A 13,907-nucleotide genomic window follows, 5' to 3' on the forward strand; every position below is an offset into this window, starting at 1 on the left:
CATATTTGGCCCTTAATCCATTTTGAGTTTTTTTGTATGGTGTAAGAAAGTAATGCTGTTTCATTCTTTTGCATGTAGCTGTCCAGTTTTCCCAACACCATTTGTTGAAGAGATTGTCTTTTTCCCATTGTATATTCTTACTTCCTTTCCTGTAAATTAACTGGCCATAAAAGCATGGTTTTATTTCTGAACTTTCTGTTCCATTGATCATTGTGTCTGTTTTTGTGCCATTATCACACTGGTATGATTAGTATAGTTTTTCAGTATGTCTTGAAATCTGGGATTGTGATACCACCAGATTTGTTCTTCTTTTTTAAGATTGCTTTCACTATTTGGGATCTTTTGTGGTCCCATACTAATTTCAGGATTATTTGTGTTGTGAAAAATGTTGGTATTTTGATAGGGATTGCATTGAATCTGTATATTCTTGCGGTAATAGGGACATTTTAACAATATTTGTTCTTCCAATCCATGAGCATGGACTACCTTTTGGTTTGTGTTGCCTTCAATTTCTTTTATCAATGTTTTATAGTTTTCAGAGTATAGATCTTTCACCTCCTTAGTTAAGTTTATTCCAAAGTATTTCATTCTTTTTGGTGCAACTGTAAATGTCATTGCTTTCTTAAGTTCTCTTCTACTACTTCATTACTAGTGTATAGAAATGTAACAGATTTCTGTATGTTAATTTTGCATCCTGTGACTTTACTGAAATCATTTACCAGTTCTAGCAGTTTTTTGGTGGGATCTTTAGGATTTTCTCCATATAGTATCATGTCATCTGCAAATAGTAAAAGTTTTACTTCTTCCTCACCAATTTGAATGCCTTTTTTTTTCTTTTTCTTGTCTGATTGCTGTCACTAGGACTTCCAGTATTATGTTAAATGTTGAATAAGTGGTGAGAGTGGACATCTTTGTCTTGTTCCAGCTCACAATTTTTCACCATTGAGTATATTAGCTATTTTTCATATATGGCCCTATGTTATGTTCAGGTATATTCCCTCTATACCTATTTTGTTGAAAGTTTTTTATTATAAATGGATGTTATATTGTGTCAAATGCTTTTCCCTCACCTTTTGAGATGATCATATGGTTTTTATCCTTTCTTTTGTTAATATATTACATTGATCAATGTGTGAATATTGAACCACTGTCTGGAATGAATCCCACTTGAACATGGTGAATGATTTTTTTCATATGTTGTTGGATTTAGTTTGCTAATATTTGATTGAGGATTTTTGCATCTATGTTGATCAGAGTTATTGGCCTATAGTTTCCTTTTTTTGTGATGTCTTTATCTGGTTTTGGTATCAGGGTAATGCTGGCCTTGAATTTGGAAACTTGCCTTCCCCTTCTATTTTTTGGAAGAGTTTGAGAAGAAAAGATATTAACTTTTATTTAAATGTTTGGTATAATTCACCTGTGAAACCATCTGGTTCTGGACTTATGTTTGTTCAGAGTTTTGGATTTTTCAAAAAAAATTTTAATATTTATTTACCTTTGAGCTGAGGGAGGGGGGGAAGGAGGAGCAGAAAGAGGGAGACAGAGGATCTGAAGCAGGTTCTGCACTGTGAGCACAGAGCTGGATACAGAGCCTGAACTCATGAATGGTTGAGATCATGACCTGAGCCGAAATCAACAGTCAGCTGTTCAACCACCTGAGCCACCCAGGCATCCCTGTTAGGAGTTTTTTGATTACTGGTTCAATTTCATTGTTGGCAATTGGACGGTTCAAATTTTCTATTTTTCCTGCTTCAGTTTTGGGGAGATTATATGTTTCTAGGAATTAATCCATTTCTTCTAGGTTGCCCAATTTGTTGGCATATAATTTTTCATAATATTCTCTTATAATCATTTACATTTCTGTGGTGTTGGTTATAATTTCTCCTCTCTTTCATTCCTGATTTTATTTATTTGAATCCTCTTCGTTTTTTGATGAGTTTGGATAAAGGCTTATCAATTTTATTGATTTTTTTTTGAGAGAGAGAGAGAATGTACATGCACGTGAGTAGAACATGGGGCCAACGTGGAGCTCCATCTCACAATCATGAGATCATGACCTGAGCTGAAATTAAGAGTTGGATGCTTAACGAACTGAGCCACCCAGGGACCCCTTGATTTTTTCAAAAAGCCAACTTTGGGTTTCTTTGGTCTATTCTATTAAGTCTTTATTTCAATTATTTCTGCTCTAATCTCTATTATGTCCTTCTCTTGGCCTTGGGCTTTGTTCTTCTTTTTCTAGCTTCTTTAAGTGTATGATTAGCTTGTTTATTTGAGATTTTTTTCTTGCTTCTTGAGGTATGCATGTATTCCTACAATCTTCCCTCTTTCATTGTATACCAAAGACTTTGGATCACTGTATTTTCATTTCCATTTGTCTCCGTTTATTTTTTTATTTCACCTTTGATTTCTTGGTTGACCCATTCATTGTTTAGTAGCATGTTGTTTAGCCTCCATGTATTTGTGTTTTTTGCAGATTTATCTCTTGAGATTGATTTCTAGTTTCATACCATTGTGGTTGGAAAAGATACATGATATGATTTCAACATTTTTGAATTTAATAATCGTTTTGTGGCCTAACATGTAATCTAATCTGGAGAATGTTGTGAACATATGTTCTCAGTTCCCTTGAGCATATACCTAGGACTGGAATTGCTGGGGTGTATGCTAACTCTATGTTTAACATTTGAAGAAATGCCAGACTTTTCAAGGTGGGTGTACCATTTTACATTCCCACCAGCAATGTATAAGGGTTCCATTTTCTCCATATCTTGCCAACTTGCTATTATCTTTCTCTTTTGTTATGGCTATCCTTGTGGGTGTGAAGTGTTATCTTACTGCGGTTTTTGTTTACATTTCTCTCATAACATATTTTCATGTGCTTCCTGGTCATTTGTATATCTTCTCTGGGGATATGTCTATTCAAATCCTTTGTCTATCTTTCATCTGGGTTATTGGTCTTTTTTCTTGTTGAATTGGAAGAGTTCTTTATGTCTCCTGAATACTAGGTCCTTATCAGATAAATGATTTGCAAATATTTTCTTCCATTCTGTGGGTTGTCTTTTCATATTTTTCCAGTCTTATTGAGAAATAATTAACATACATCACTGTGTAAGTTTAAGGAATACAGCATAATGGTTTGATTTACATATATTGTGGAATGATTACCATAATAGCTTCAATTAATACAACTAATAGCTTCTCATATAAATACAATAAAGATAAAAAAGGAAAAAAAGGAAAAATCTTTCTTCTTGTGATCAGAACTCTCATGATTTACTGTCTTAACAACTTTTCTTTTCTTGTTTATTTATTTTTGAGAGGGGGAAGGGGCAGAGTGAGAAGGAAGCAGAGGATCTAAAGCAGGCTCTGTGCTGACAGCATAGAGTTCAACGTGAGGGGCTCAAACTCACAAACTGTGAGATCACGACCTGAGCCAAAGTCAGACGTTTAACTGACTGAGCTACCCAGGTGCCCCTTAACAACTTTTCTATACAGCATACAGCAGCATTAGCTGTAGTCATCATGTTGTACACTACATCCCTGCTACAGGAATACCTCATTTTATCACACTTTGCAAATACTGTGTTTTTTATAACTTGAAGGTATGTGGCTATCTTGCATCAAGCAAATCTATCAGTATCATTCTTCCAACAGCATTTGCTCATTTCATGTCTCTGTGTCACATTTTGGTAATTCTTGTAGTATTTTAAACTTTTTCATTATCACTACAGTTGGTATGGTGATCTGTGATCAGTGAGTATGACTTACTGAAAGCTCAGATGATGATTAGCATTTTTTAGCAATAAAGTAATTTTTAAATAAGGTATGTACACTGTTGTTTAAGACATAATGTTATTGCACACCTAACAGACTACAGTATAAACATCATTTTTTTATGCCCTGGGAAACCAAATGATGTGTTTAATTCAATTTGTTGTGATATTCACTTTATTACAGTGGTCAGGAACCAAAGTGACAAGGTCTCCAAGGCATTCCTGTATTGATATATGCAGTTGTCTTTTAAATCAGATAGGAAGGAAAAAAAGAGTTATAATAAAAACTACATTTATACTTGTATATTAACCCATATAGTTAGTTTTATTTGTGCTCTTTATTTCTTCATGTGGATTCAAGTTATTCTCTAATATCCTTTAATTTCATCCTGAAGGACTTCCTTTAATATTTTTCTCATAGGGCAAGTTTGCTAACAATGACACCTATTTTTGTTAATCTTGAATGTCTTACTTTCTCCTCCTTTTTTGATGGGTAGTTTTGCCAGGTATACTATTCTTGGTTGACAGTCTTTTTTCTTTCACCACTTTATTTATTTAAAAAAATTTTTTTAATGTTTTTATTTATTTTTGAGACAGAGAGAGACAGAGCATGAGCAGGGGAGGGGAAGAAAGAGAGGGAGACACAGAATCCGAAGCAGGCTTCAGGCTCTGAGCTGTCAGCACAGAGCCTGACGCGGGGCTTGAACTCACAGACCGTGAGATCATGATCTGAGCCGAAGTCGGACGCCCAACTGACTGAGTCACCCAGGCGCCCCTCTTCACCACTTTAAATATTTCATCTCACTACCTCTGACCTTCATGGTGTCTGATGAGAAATCAGCTGTTCATTTTATTGAGGGTTGCTTGCATACAGGGAGTCATTTCTGTCTAGCTGCTTTCGAAATTCCTTTTCTGAGACTGGCACTTTCTGTTGTGGAAGGTTATTAACTATTTATTTAATTTCTTTAATAGATATAGGCCTACTCAGATGGTCTGTTTCTTCTTGTGGAAGTTCTGACAGATCGTGTATTTCATGAAATTGACCCATTTTATCAATTGATACATTCAAATTTGTAGGCACAGAATTTTCATAATATTCCTTTATTATCCTTTTAATACCTATGGGATATCTAGTGATCTCATATTTCATTTTTTATATTAGTAATTTGTATTTTCTTTTTTTTCTTGGTTAGCCTGGCTAGAGGCTTATTGATTTTATTGTCTTCTCAAAGAACCAGTATTTGATTTTGTTGATTTTCTCTACTGATTTCTCATTTTCAACTTCATTGATTTCTGCTCTAATTTTTATTATTATTTTCTTCTGGGTACTTTGGATTCAATTTGTCCCTCTTTTTCTAGTTTCCTAAGGTGGAAGCTTATAGATTTTAGATCTATCTTCTTTTCTAATTTATGCAGTCAATGTTATAAATTTCCCTCCAAGCACTGCTTTCACTGCATCCTACAAATATTGGTAAGTTGAACTTTCATTTTCATTTACCATAGTCACTTTTTTTTTATTTTTTAAAATTTTTTTTTTCAACGTTTATTTATTTTTGGGACAGAGAGAGACAGAGCATGAATGGGGGAGGGGCAGAGAGAGAGGGAGACAAAGAATCGGAAACAGGCTCCAGGCTCTGAGCCATCAGCCCAGAGCCTGACGCGGGGCTCGAACTCCCAGACCGCGAGATCGTGTACCATAGTCACTTTTTAATAACATGATTCTAGCTCTGACATTTCATCATACTTTGTATTACATTCCAATATCCTTCCTAAATTTAATGCATCACATCTACAGGATTCTAATGAACTAATTCTTTTCCCACATTTTGGGAGAAATTTTTCAGTAACAGCTTTAACTCTAACTTGTGGAGGCATTACATGATACTCTTACACAGAAATTTTTGTTTCTTTTTTTAATCTGGAAAAGACAGGGATTACTACCTATTAAAAAAATGCATGTTTGAGTTCAACAAAATCCTGGCCCTTTTAGCAGTATCACTTACTGCTTATAATCAGCTCTGTTAACGTTGATTTGACTATAAAGAGCTTTAAAGGTATAAAAGCATACTGGAAAAAAATTCAGTTCTGGGAAGAAATATTATTTTCTCTTTTGCCTTGCTGGAAGTGTGAGCACTTTGACAAGTGTTAGATTTGCTTTTGGTTACATAAGAAACCAGCTGTGCTCTGCCCCAGATCTCATCCTGCCAGTTCTATTTGAACAAAAGGGAAATGTATTCTTGAGAAAGTAAATATGTACAAGGGCTCTGTAAATTAGCCTGTTTTGCTTCAGATCTCAAGTCATCATGTTGGTAAAACAGTCTTCATCTATTACATTGATTGTATATCACTGGTACAGAACAGAGAACTCACATTTGTTCTTCTCTGTATATATCAGAATCCAAAGATCTTGGGATCAAAGATTCAGAAACATGGCATTCTCACTTGATGGGTCCATGTGTTTATACCAAGAATGTTTGCTCATCCATCCATTATCATATATCACTTCACTCACAGCTATATGAATCCAGACTTATAGAGTCAATTGCCTCTCCTCCTTCTCTGTTTGGTCTCTCCAGAGGGCTTCAGTCTTAATAATCCAAACAAGCCTCACCATGTTTACCCCCAAATCTGGTTCTCCTCCAGCATGGTGTCCATCTAGGAGCTTAGCTTTGACACCTATAATTTCCTCACTCCCAAGTTCTTCCAAGTTCAATATATGAATTCTCCCTCAGATCTGCCAACTTATCTCTCACTTATACATCTTAACTCTTTTCCCTCATCCTCACTTGCCTTCTCTCTTCTAATCTGTTTCCCACCCAGTAGCCCAAGTGAATTTTTTTTCTAAATGCAAATCTTATTTTATCATTCCTTTGCTTAAAATCTTCCAGTGGCTTCCCCCTGGTATTAAATTAAGGACTGACATCTCATACAATGGCCTATAGACCCAGCATGATCTGATCCTTGCCTATCTTTCCAGACTCATTGAGGGTCAACTGCTAACTTGATCTCTACCCCACTCATCTTTCTAACTCAAAATCTGTGTATGTCACCATGACTTATGACAAGAAAGACATCTGGCTGGTGATTTAATACAATGTCAATAAAAACAAGCATCCCCCCCCCCCCCCCCCACCCACCATGTGTTAAAAAAAAAAAAAAAGTGTTCAAAACTCCTGTAGAGCTCCTGGTTGGGTTGGAATTACCTACAAGGGATTCAATGAGCCTCTATCCTCTTCCATGTCTTTTGACATCAAGTTTGATATTTTGAACCAACCAAATATTGGGAGTCCAACCTTGGTATGATTATACAACACAATTAGACTTATTATCTCCGGTGAGTCATAAAATGGCTGTGAAGGTTATTACAAATGAGGAGTTCCTGAAATGTTTTGAGCTGCAGCATCATCCAAAGAAGGGTAAAGTTTCCCTAACTGGGACAAATCCTTGAATGTTTTGTGAGAAAAGCCATCTTCTTGTTTGAGAGTCATACCTGGCACGCGCGCGTGCACACACACACACACACACAATGCTCAGATGCATTAACACCAACATTCTGAACAGCTCAGCACCTCATGAGTGATCCACATCATCCTTTTACTTTATTAACAGCTGTGTTAAGGTATAACTGACATAAGATAAACCATACAGATTTAAAGTGTACAAATGGGTACATTTTGACATATGTATGGTAGTTTATGTCTATCATCTTGCCATTGGTTTTCTATTGGCCCTATCTATCCTTTGCTCTCTTTCTTTTTCTCCTGACAGATTTAGATTATTTTTTAATTCCATTTTATCTCCTTTGTTGGCTTGTTTTTAAATAGTAGTTACTTTAGGTATATAGCAAACATCTTCAATGTATTGTGCCCTAACTTCAGCTGGTATTCATGCACAGTATAAGAACCTTACAATAGCATACTTCCATTTCTCCCCTTCTGGATTTTTGTTTGTTTGTTTTGCAATGCATTGGTTTGTTGTTGTTGTTGTTGTTTAATTGTAGTAAAATATACATAAAATTTATCATTTTAGCCATCTTCAGGAATGCAATTAAGTGGCATTAAATATTCACACTGTTGTGCAACCACTGCCACCATCCATAGCCACAGCTTTTTCAATAACCCAAACAGAAACTCTATACCCATTAAATAATAACTCTCCATTCCCCATTCCCCTCAACCCTTGGTAATCACTCTATAAATCTGACTATTCTAGGCACATCATATAGGTGGACTCATATCATATTTGTCATTTTGTTTCTGCTTTAGCCTATATCAGAATTTCCTTTCTTTTTTTTTTTTTTTTTTCAACGTTTATTTATTTTTGGGACAGAGAGAGACAGAGCATGAACGGGGGAGGGGCAGAGAGAGAGGGAGACACAGAATCGGAAACAGGCTCCAGGCTCTGAGCCATCAGCCCAGAGCCTGACGCGGGGCTCGAACTCACGGACCGCGAGATCGTGACCTGGCTGAAGTCGGACGCTTAACCGACTGCGCCACCCAGGCGCCCCAGAATTTCCTTTCTTTTAAAGGCTGAATAATATTCCACTGTATGTACATAGCACTGTTTATTTATCCAGTCATCTGTGGGTTTTTCATCTTTAGAACTTAATGAATAGTGCTGCTATTCCCCTCCTGGCTTTTATGCCATTGTTGTCATACATTTTACTTATACATACGCGACAGGCCTCACTGATATTATTTCTGTTTAAACAGTGAATTGTCTTTTGGACATTTAAATAGAAAAATATCATGTATTTACCCATGCAGTTATTTCCTGTGTTCTTTATTCCTTTGTGTAGCTCCATTATTTTCATTCATTTTTCCATTTTAAAGTATCATAATCCTCCTGCTTGAAGGATTCCCTCTAACATTTCCTGAAGTGCAGATCACTGCTAATACTTCTTTCATTTTCATATGTCTAAGAACATCTGTATTTTGCTTTTTGTTTTTTTGAAAGTTATTGTCACAAAATATAGAATTCTGGATTCAAAATTTAAAGTACTGAAAGGAAAAAAAGACGTTGCTCTACTCTTTTCACTTGCAAAAAGAATTCTGCTGTCATGGTTATCTTTGTTCCTTTGTATGTAATGTTTCTTCTTTTTCCTCTAGTTGCTTTTAAGATTTCCTCTGTCTTACTGGTTTTGAGCAAATTGATTATGATGTCTTTTGGCATACTTTCTCTCATTTTCCTGTACTTGACATCCATTGAACTCCTTGGATCTTGGTGTTATAGTTTTCATCAAACTTGGGAAATTTTTAATCTTTATTTTTTCCAATATTTTTCTGTTCCCTTTTCTCTTCTCTCCTTGGAAATTCTATCTACGTGTTCCCTGAGATACAGGGAATATCCAAGGTGAGCTCTCTTAGAAAGAAAAGACTGGTCTCCTGTGTGAGCTCCAAGACTATTCTAGAATTCCTCCCACTGGATCTTTCCCAGCCTCAGGTGACTTCTCCACATGAAAGAATTCATCCACAAATTCTCAAGGGGGGCTCTGCAGATTTCCAGAGTTCTCTCTCTGTACCTCTCTCCTCTCTGGTAATTTGTCTTATGAAATCTAGATTTCTTGGTCTTCCTGGACTTTTAGCTTTGTCTCCCAGACTCAGAAGTTTGCTGTGCTCCACCCAGGATCCTTCTCCCTACACCATGGCCCTGAAACTTTCTCAAAGCATTAAGCTGGGATAACAGCAGAGTTCACCTTGGATGTTCCCTGTATCTCAGGGGTCACTGGCCTTCATTGCTTGGTGCCCAGTATCTCTAAAAACCATTACTTCATATATTTTTGTCAGGTTTTCCCTACCAGAGATTTCTCATGTCCTACTCTTGGTAAGTAAAAGAGGTCAAAATTACCAGTGGCCAGAGTGTCTGACCTCACCATCTTCTTATCCAAAGCCTCAAGCTTATGAACCATCCCTGCCAGATATTGCCCTCCTGCCCTATGGTTGTAGGTTCCAGCTGGTTCCTGAACCAGTACATCCAGCCCAGGGGGCATGTGGGGGCTGCTAAGCTCAGGAAGGTAGATTTTGTTTAATTCACATGAAGGTTTCACATGCAACGGTAGTCCATCTGGCCTCCTCCATCCTAACGTTTCCCCCTCCAGATGGCTATGCTAACTCCTTCAGCCTTGCAGGCTCTGGGCAGCCAAACTTAGGGATTGGCTGTGCCTCCACATGAAGCACACCCTCCTTTGCCTCAATAACACTGTGTTGTGGGTAGCAACAGGAACAGATCAGACACTCCACATGTAGTCTCTGGGGCCAAAACAAAGTTATAAAAGCCTCAGTGGGTATCCAACAGTGGCCAAATTTTGCTTTTTAACTAGAAATGGGACACCTGAAGCATCTTTGAAAATGTATGCTTGGAGTAATTTCAGTTTTCAGTTTTGGGTGTGTGTGTGTGTGTGTGTGTGTGTGTGTGTGTGTGTATTTGACTGAAATAAAGGGATGAAAATCTATCCTTTATCAATTACTAAGGCCACTATCTCTTTTGTTTCCTTTAGGAATAATACCTAAAAATCTTCTGTTAATCCTCAAGACTAACTACCCCAAGCTTAAATACTCCCTACATTAGTCTGTGCTACCACAACAAAATACCATAGTCTGGGTGGCTTAAATAACATAAATTCATTTTCTCACAGTTCTGGAGCCTGAAAGTCAAAGATCAGGGTGCCCTCAGGATTGGTTTATGATGAAGCATCTCTTTCTGGCTTGTAGATTGACATCTTCCTACTGTGCTTTTCCTTTGTGCATGCATGGAAAGAGAGAAGTCTCTGGCATCTCCTCCTCTTCTTAGAAGGACATCAGTCAGACTGGATTTGGGTCCTACCCTCATGATCTCATTTAAACTTAATTACCTCTCTTAAAGACCCTATCTCCTCATACAGCTACACTGGGGGTTAGGGTTTCAACACACAAACTTTGGGGGAAACAATTCAGTCCACTGTACTCCCCCAAACCCTGAGCAGAGAATCTTTGCCTGGCGTGGATGTTGACTTTAGCTCAGGTCCCCCTGCTTCATTTTCATTCTCTTGGGATGACAGAGGACTCTTTGGGTTGATACTGAGTATGGTGTCACTACAAATGAGCAGCCCCTCTGGATAAGCTTGGGGACCTGGAGAGCTGGCCCTGGCAAAACATTGCAGCTGTGCTGCCCCAGACCCATAGCTGGACACCCAGTCACAGTAAAAAGTCACTGTCACCTGGAATTTATCAGGTTACACAAGGTATGCTCTCCCATGCCTTTAACCTCTTCCTCCCTCTACACGTATCGCTTCCCCACTTTTCTTCAACTGTATCCCTGCCCAGCTGCTCTGGCCTCCTTGCCCTTCTTCCACATTGACACCTCTGTAATATAGGCAGGGTACCAGGAGGCAATACAGCCTGGCAAGGGTTCCCAAACTTTGCTGTGGTGATTAGGATCACCTGGGAAGCTTTCAAAACCCCCCTCAATGTCCAGATCACATACTTTATGGATTCAGTCAGAATGTACAGGGTGAAAGCCAGACATCAGTACGTTCCTGAGGAACTGGGTTTTGAATCCTAGTTTTACTGCTTCTAGCTGTGTAACCTTGGGCTAAATGGAGAAAATAGCAGCACCTATCTTATAAGATTGTAGGTAGGGTTAAATGAGTTAATACTGTGAAGACCCTAGAACGGTGCTTGCCACGTAAGGTATGTGTTATAAGTGTTAACGACCATTGTTACCAGAAGTGTCTAAATGAAACCAGTTCCCTACAGAGGAAAATCCTTTACTAACTTAAGAGAATCAGTACACAAAGTCCCCAACTGTGAAAGGGAAAAGAGTGAGCTAACATTTACCAAATACCTGCTTGGTGCAAAGCATCCATTACTTTACCTAATCTTTACAATAATCCTTCAAGACCAATATTATAATTATTTAACAGAAGAATAAACTAAAGCTTAAATAGATTAATTTGGGTTAATTCCAAATGATGGAGTTGGGATTTTCCACCAGGACTTTCTTACTCCAAACTCAGGTTCCTCTGAATCCTCTTCTCAACTAAGCCACCACCTTCGGACTTTTGTGTTCGTCTCTGCATCACCCAATTTTAGCAACAATCCTGTTAAGTCAGTTCAGCCAGAATTCCCCACCCTTCACATATGATCAAATTCCTCATAGCTTACCACACCCAGGTGGTAGCTGGTCACCCTGGCCTGCCTTCAAGAAGAATCCTGTCAGGTAGGTTTGGCCAGAATTCCCCTTTACCCCTGATGTCTCCTCTTAGTAATTTTCCATCCATTAACCACCACTGCCCCCTCAACCCCTGTTCCTTGGCTACAAATCCCCACTTGTCCATGTTGTATTCATCACTAAGCCCAGCTCTATACTGGTAACTGCAGGTTACCACTTTCCTGTCCAGCTGGTGTTTTTTTTTTTTTTTTGACAATCTCACTAACACACGCACATTCACATACACTCACATACACATACACACAAACCACAGCACAACTCTGGAAGCAATCCTCAGGAAACAGTCCTTCATCCCCAACTAGTAACAGTTATGACTCTTACACTATAAACATAAACAGCACCCACCACTGTCTAGTGTGGCCACGTCAGACTTGGGCGGCTCAGCAACCAGCCTCTGGATCTGAGTCAGAATGCTGCATGCTTCCTCCATCTCCTTCCAGATGAGAAACACGTCCTCTCTGACCCCAGCTCCTGGGAAGGGAAACACAGAGTGAGTGGGTGGCTATGGCAGGCCCAAGAACCCTCTAGTAGTCCTAGAGGCCTGGCATACCCCAGTCAAGTATCTAGAACATTTCTGAACATCAAATTCCACCGTCTCCCCTAATGTGAGAATCAGAACTGAAATCCCTAAGGAAGTGCTGTCAGCTAAGGAAACATAAATGCAGACTTTGGGATGCAGTAAATCTTTGTAAATATCTGTACCAGCCAGAATATTTTAAGATGAATTACTGATAATACTCAAATAAGGTAAAGAATAAAAATATTCAAAATCACCTAATAAAGGCCAAGGTGAGGAAGGGAAATTCAATGGTTTAGGAAAGTAATACTTCCTAACCTTTCTTGATTAAGCTGAGATTTCCTGCTTCTTTGAAAACCACCTTCACAGTCTTTATTTTCCCCTAATGTAAGAGTGATTCTTTGACCTCCTTTTCTGGATCTCTGCTGTCTCAATTAAGGGTTAGGTTTGGTCATATGGCATATTTTTTCAAAATGATTTGGCTTCTAAATATAGATACTAATATCATTCTCACAATCAATTAATCAATAAAAGTTTATCCCGTAGGTAACAGGTCCAAAGCTGGGATAGAGGCTCTGCCTTCACCAAGATCTAGGCCCTCACAGATTCGTCATTTCCATACATTAAGTAAGGTATAGGAGTGGGAGGGAAATGGATATGACCACAGAAGTGCAATATAAGGGATCTGACATCATCAGATCTGTGGTGGTATCTTGACAACATCAATATCAATGTGATGGTTGTGGTAATGTCCTATAGTTTTGCAAGATGTTACCATAAATGGAAACTGGATAGAGAGGACCTGGCTATCTCTATTATTTCTTACAACTGTGTATAAAGCTATGATTATCCCCACACACCTCCTGACTAGAGCCTGCTATGCACACAAGGCCAGTAGTGACTCCAAGAGGCCATGAAAGAACCACCCATTTTCCATGGCATCCACGGGCCCAGCCACTGCCTTGGTACTACCCAAGGCATTGCAGGATTACCAGGGAGTTGCCATTCTGGGGTTGTTCCTAATTCGGCTGTGCAGACAACTATTTAATAGCTATGTTTTCTAGTTTTAAAAATTCCACTCCAATAAAAACCTTAAAAACAACAACAACCAACTCAATTTCAGACAGTATACAGTCAGCTCAGAGAACAATGACTCTGTTATCATTAAAGTAAGCTACATCCAAATTCTCTAATGATAAATACCTCTGAGGGTACCTGCATTGTGCTCAGTATTGTGCTCAGGCCTTTCTAAACATTGTCTCTTTCTCTTTTTACCCCAACTCTGCAGGCAAATTCTATTCTTGTCCTCCTTCTACAGTATATATAAACTGAGACAGAATGAACTGTCCAAGGTCACACTGTCAACAAGCGGCAGAGCAGGGAAGGAGTCAAACCCAAGTTGGTGTGAC

The 13,907-nt window shown here is 38.4% G+C and overlaps 1 protein-coding gene across 3 annotated transcripts in view; it reads right to left on the reverse strand.

Moving 5' to 3' along the window:
- The window catches only part of VWA3B (von Willebrand factor A domain containing 3B), a 209,618-nt gene that overhangs the window by 125,083 nt on the left and 70,628 nt on the right, over positions 1 to 13,907 (reverse strand). For all 3 annotated transcript variants that reach the window (XR_004343390.1, XM_032592628.1, XM_032592627.1), the window contains exon 8: positions 12,327 to 12,452. Coding sequence is in view for 2 of the 3 variants with exons in the window: in XM_032592628.1 (XP_032448519.1) it covers positions 12,327 to 12,452 (126 nt within the window). In the remaining variant the exon portion in view is untranslated. The remainder of the gene's footprint in view (positions 1 to 12,326; positions 12,453 to 13,907) is intronic.

Source organism: Lynx canadensis, chromosome A3 (assembly GCF_007474595.2).
Source record: "Lynx canadensis isolate LIC74 chromosome A3, mLynCan4.pri.v2, whole genome shotgun sequence".
Taxonomy (NCBI): domain Eukaryota; kingdom Metazoa; phylum Chordata; class Mammalia; order Carnivora; family Felidae; genus Lynx; species Lynx canadensis.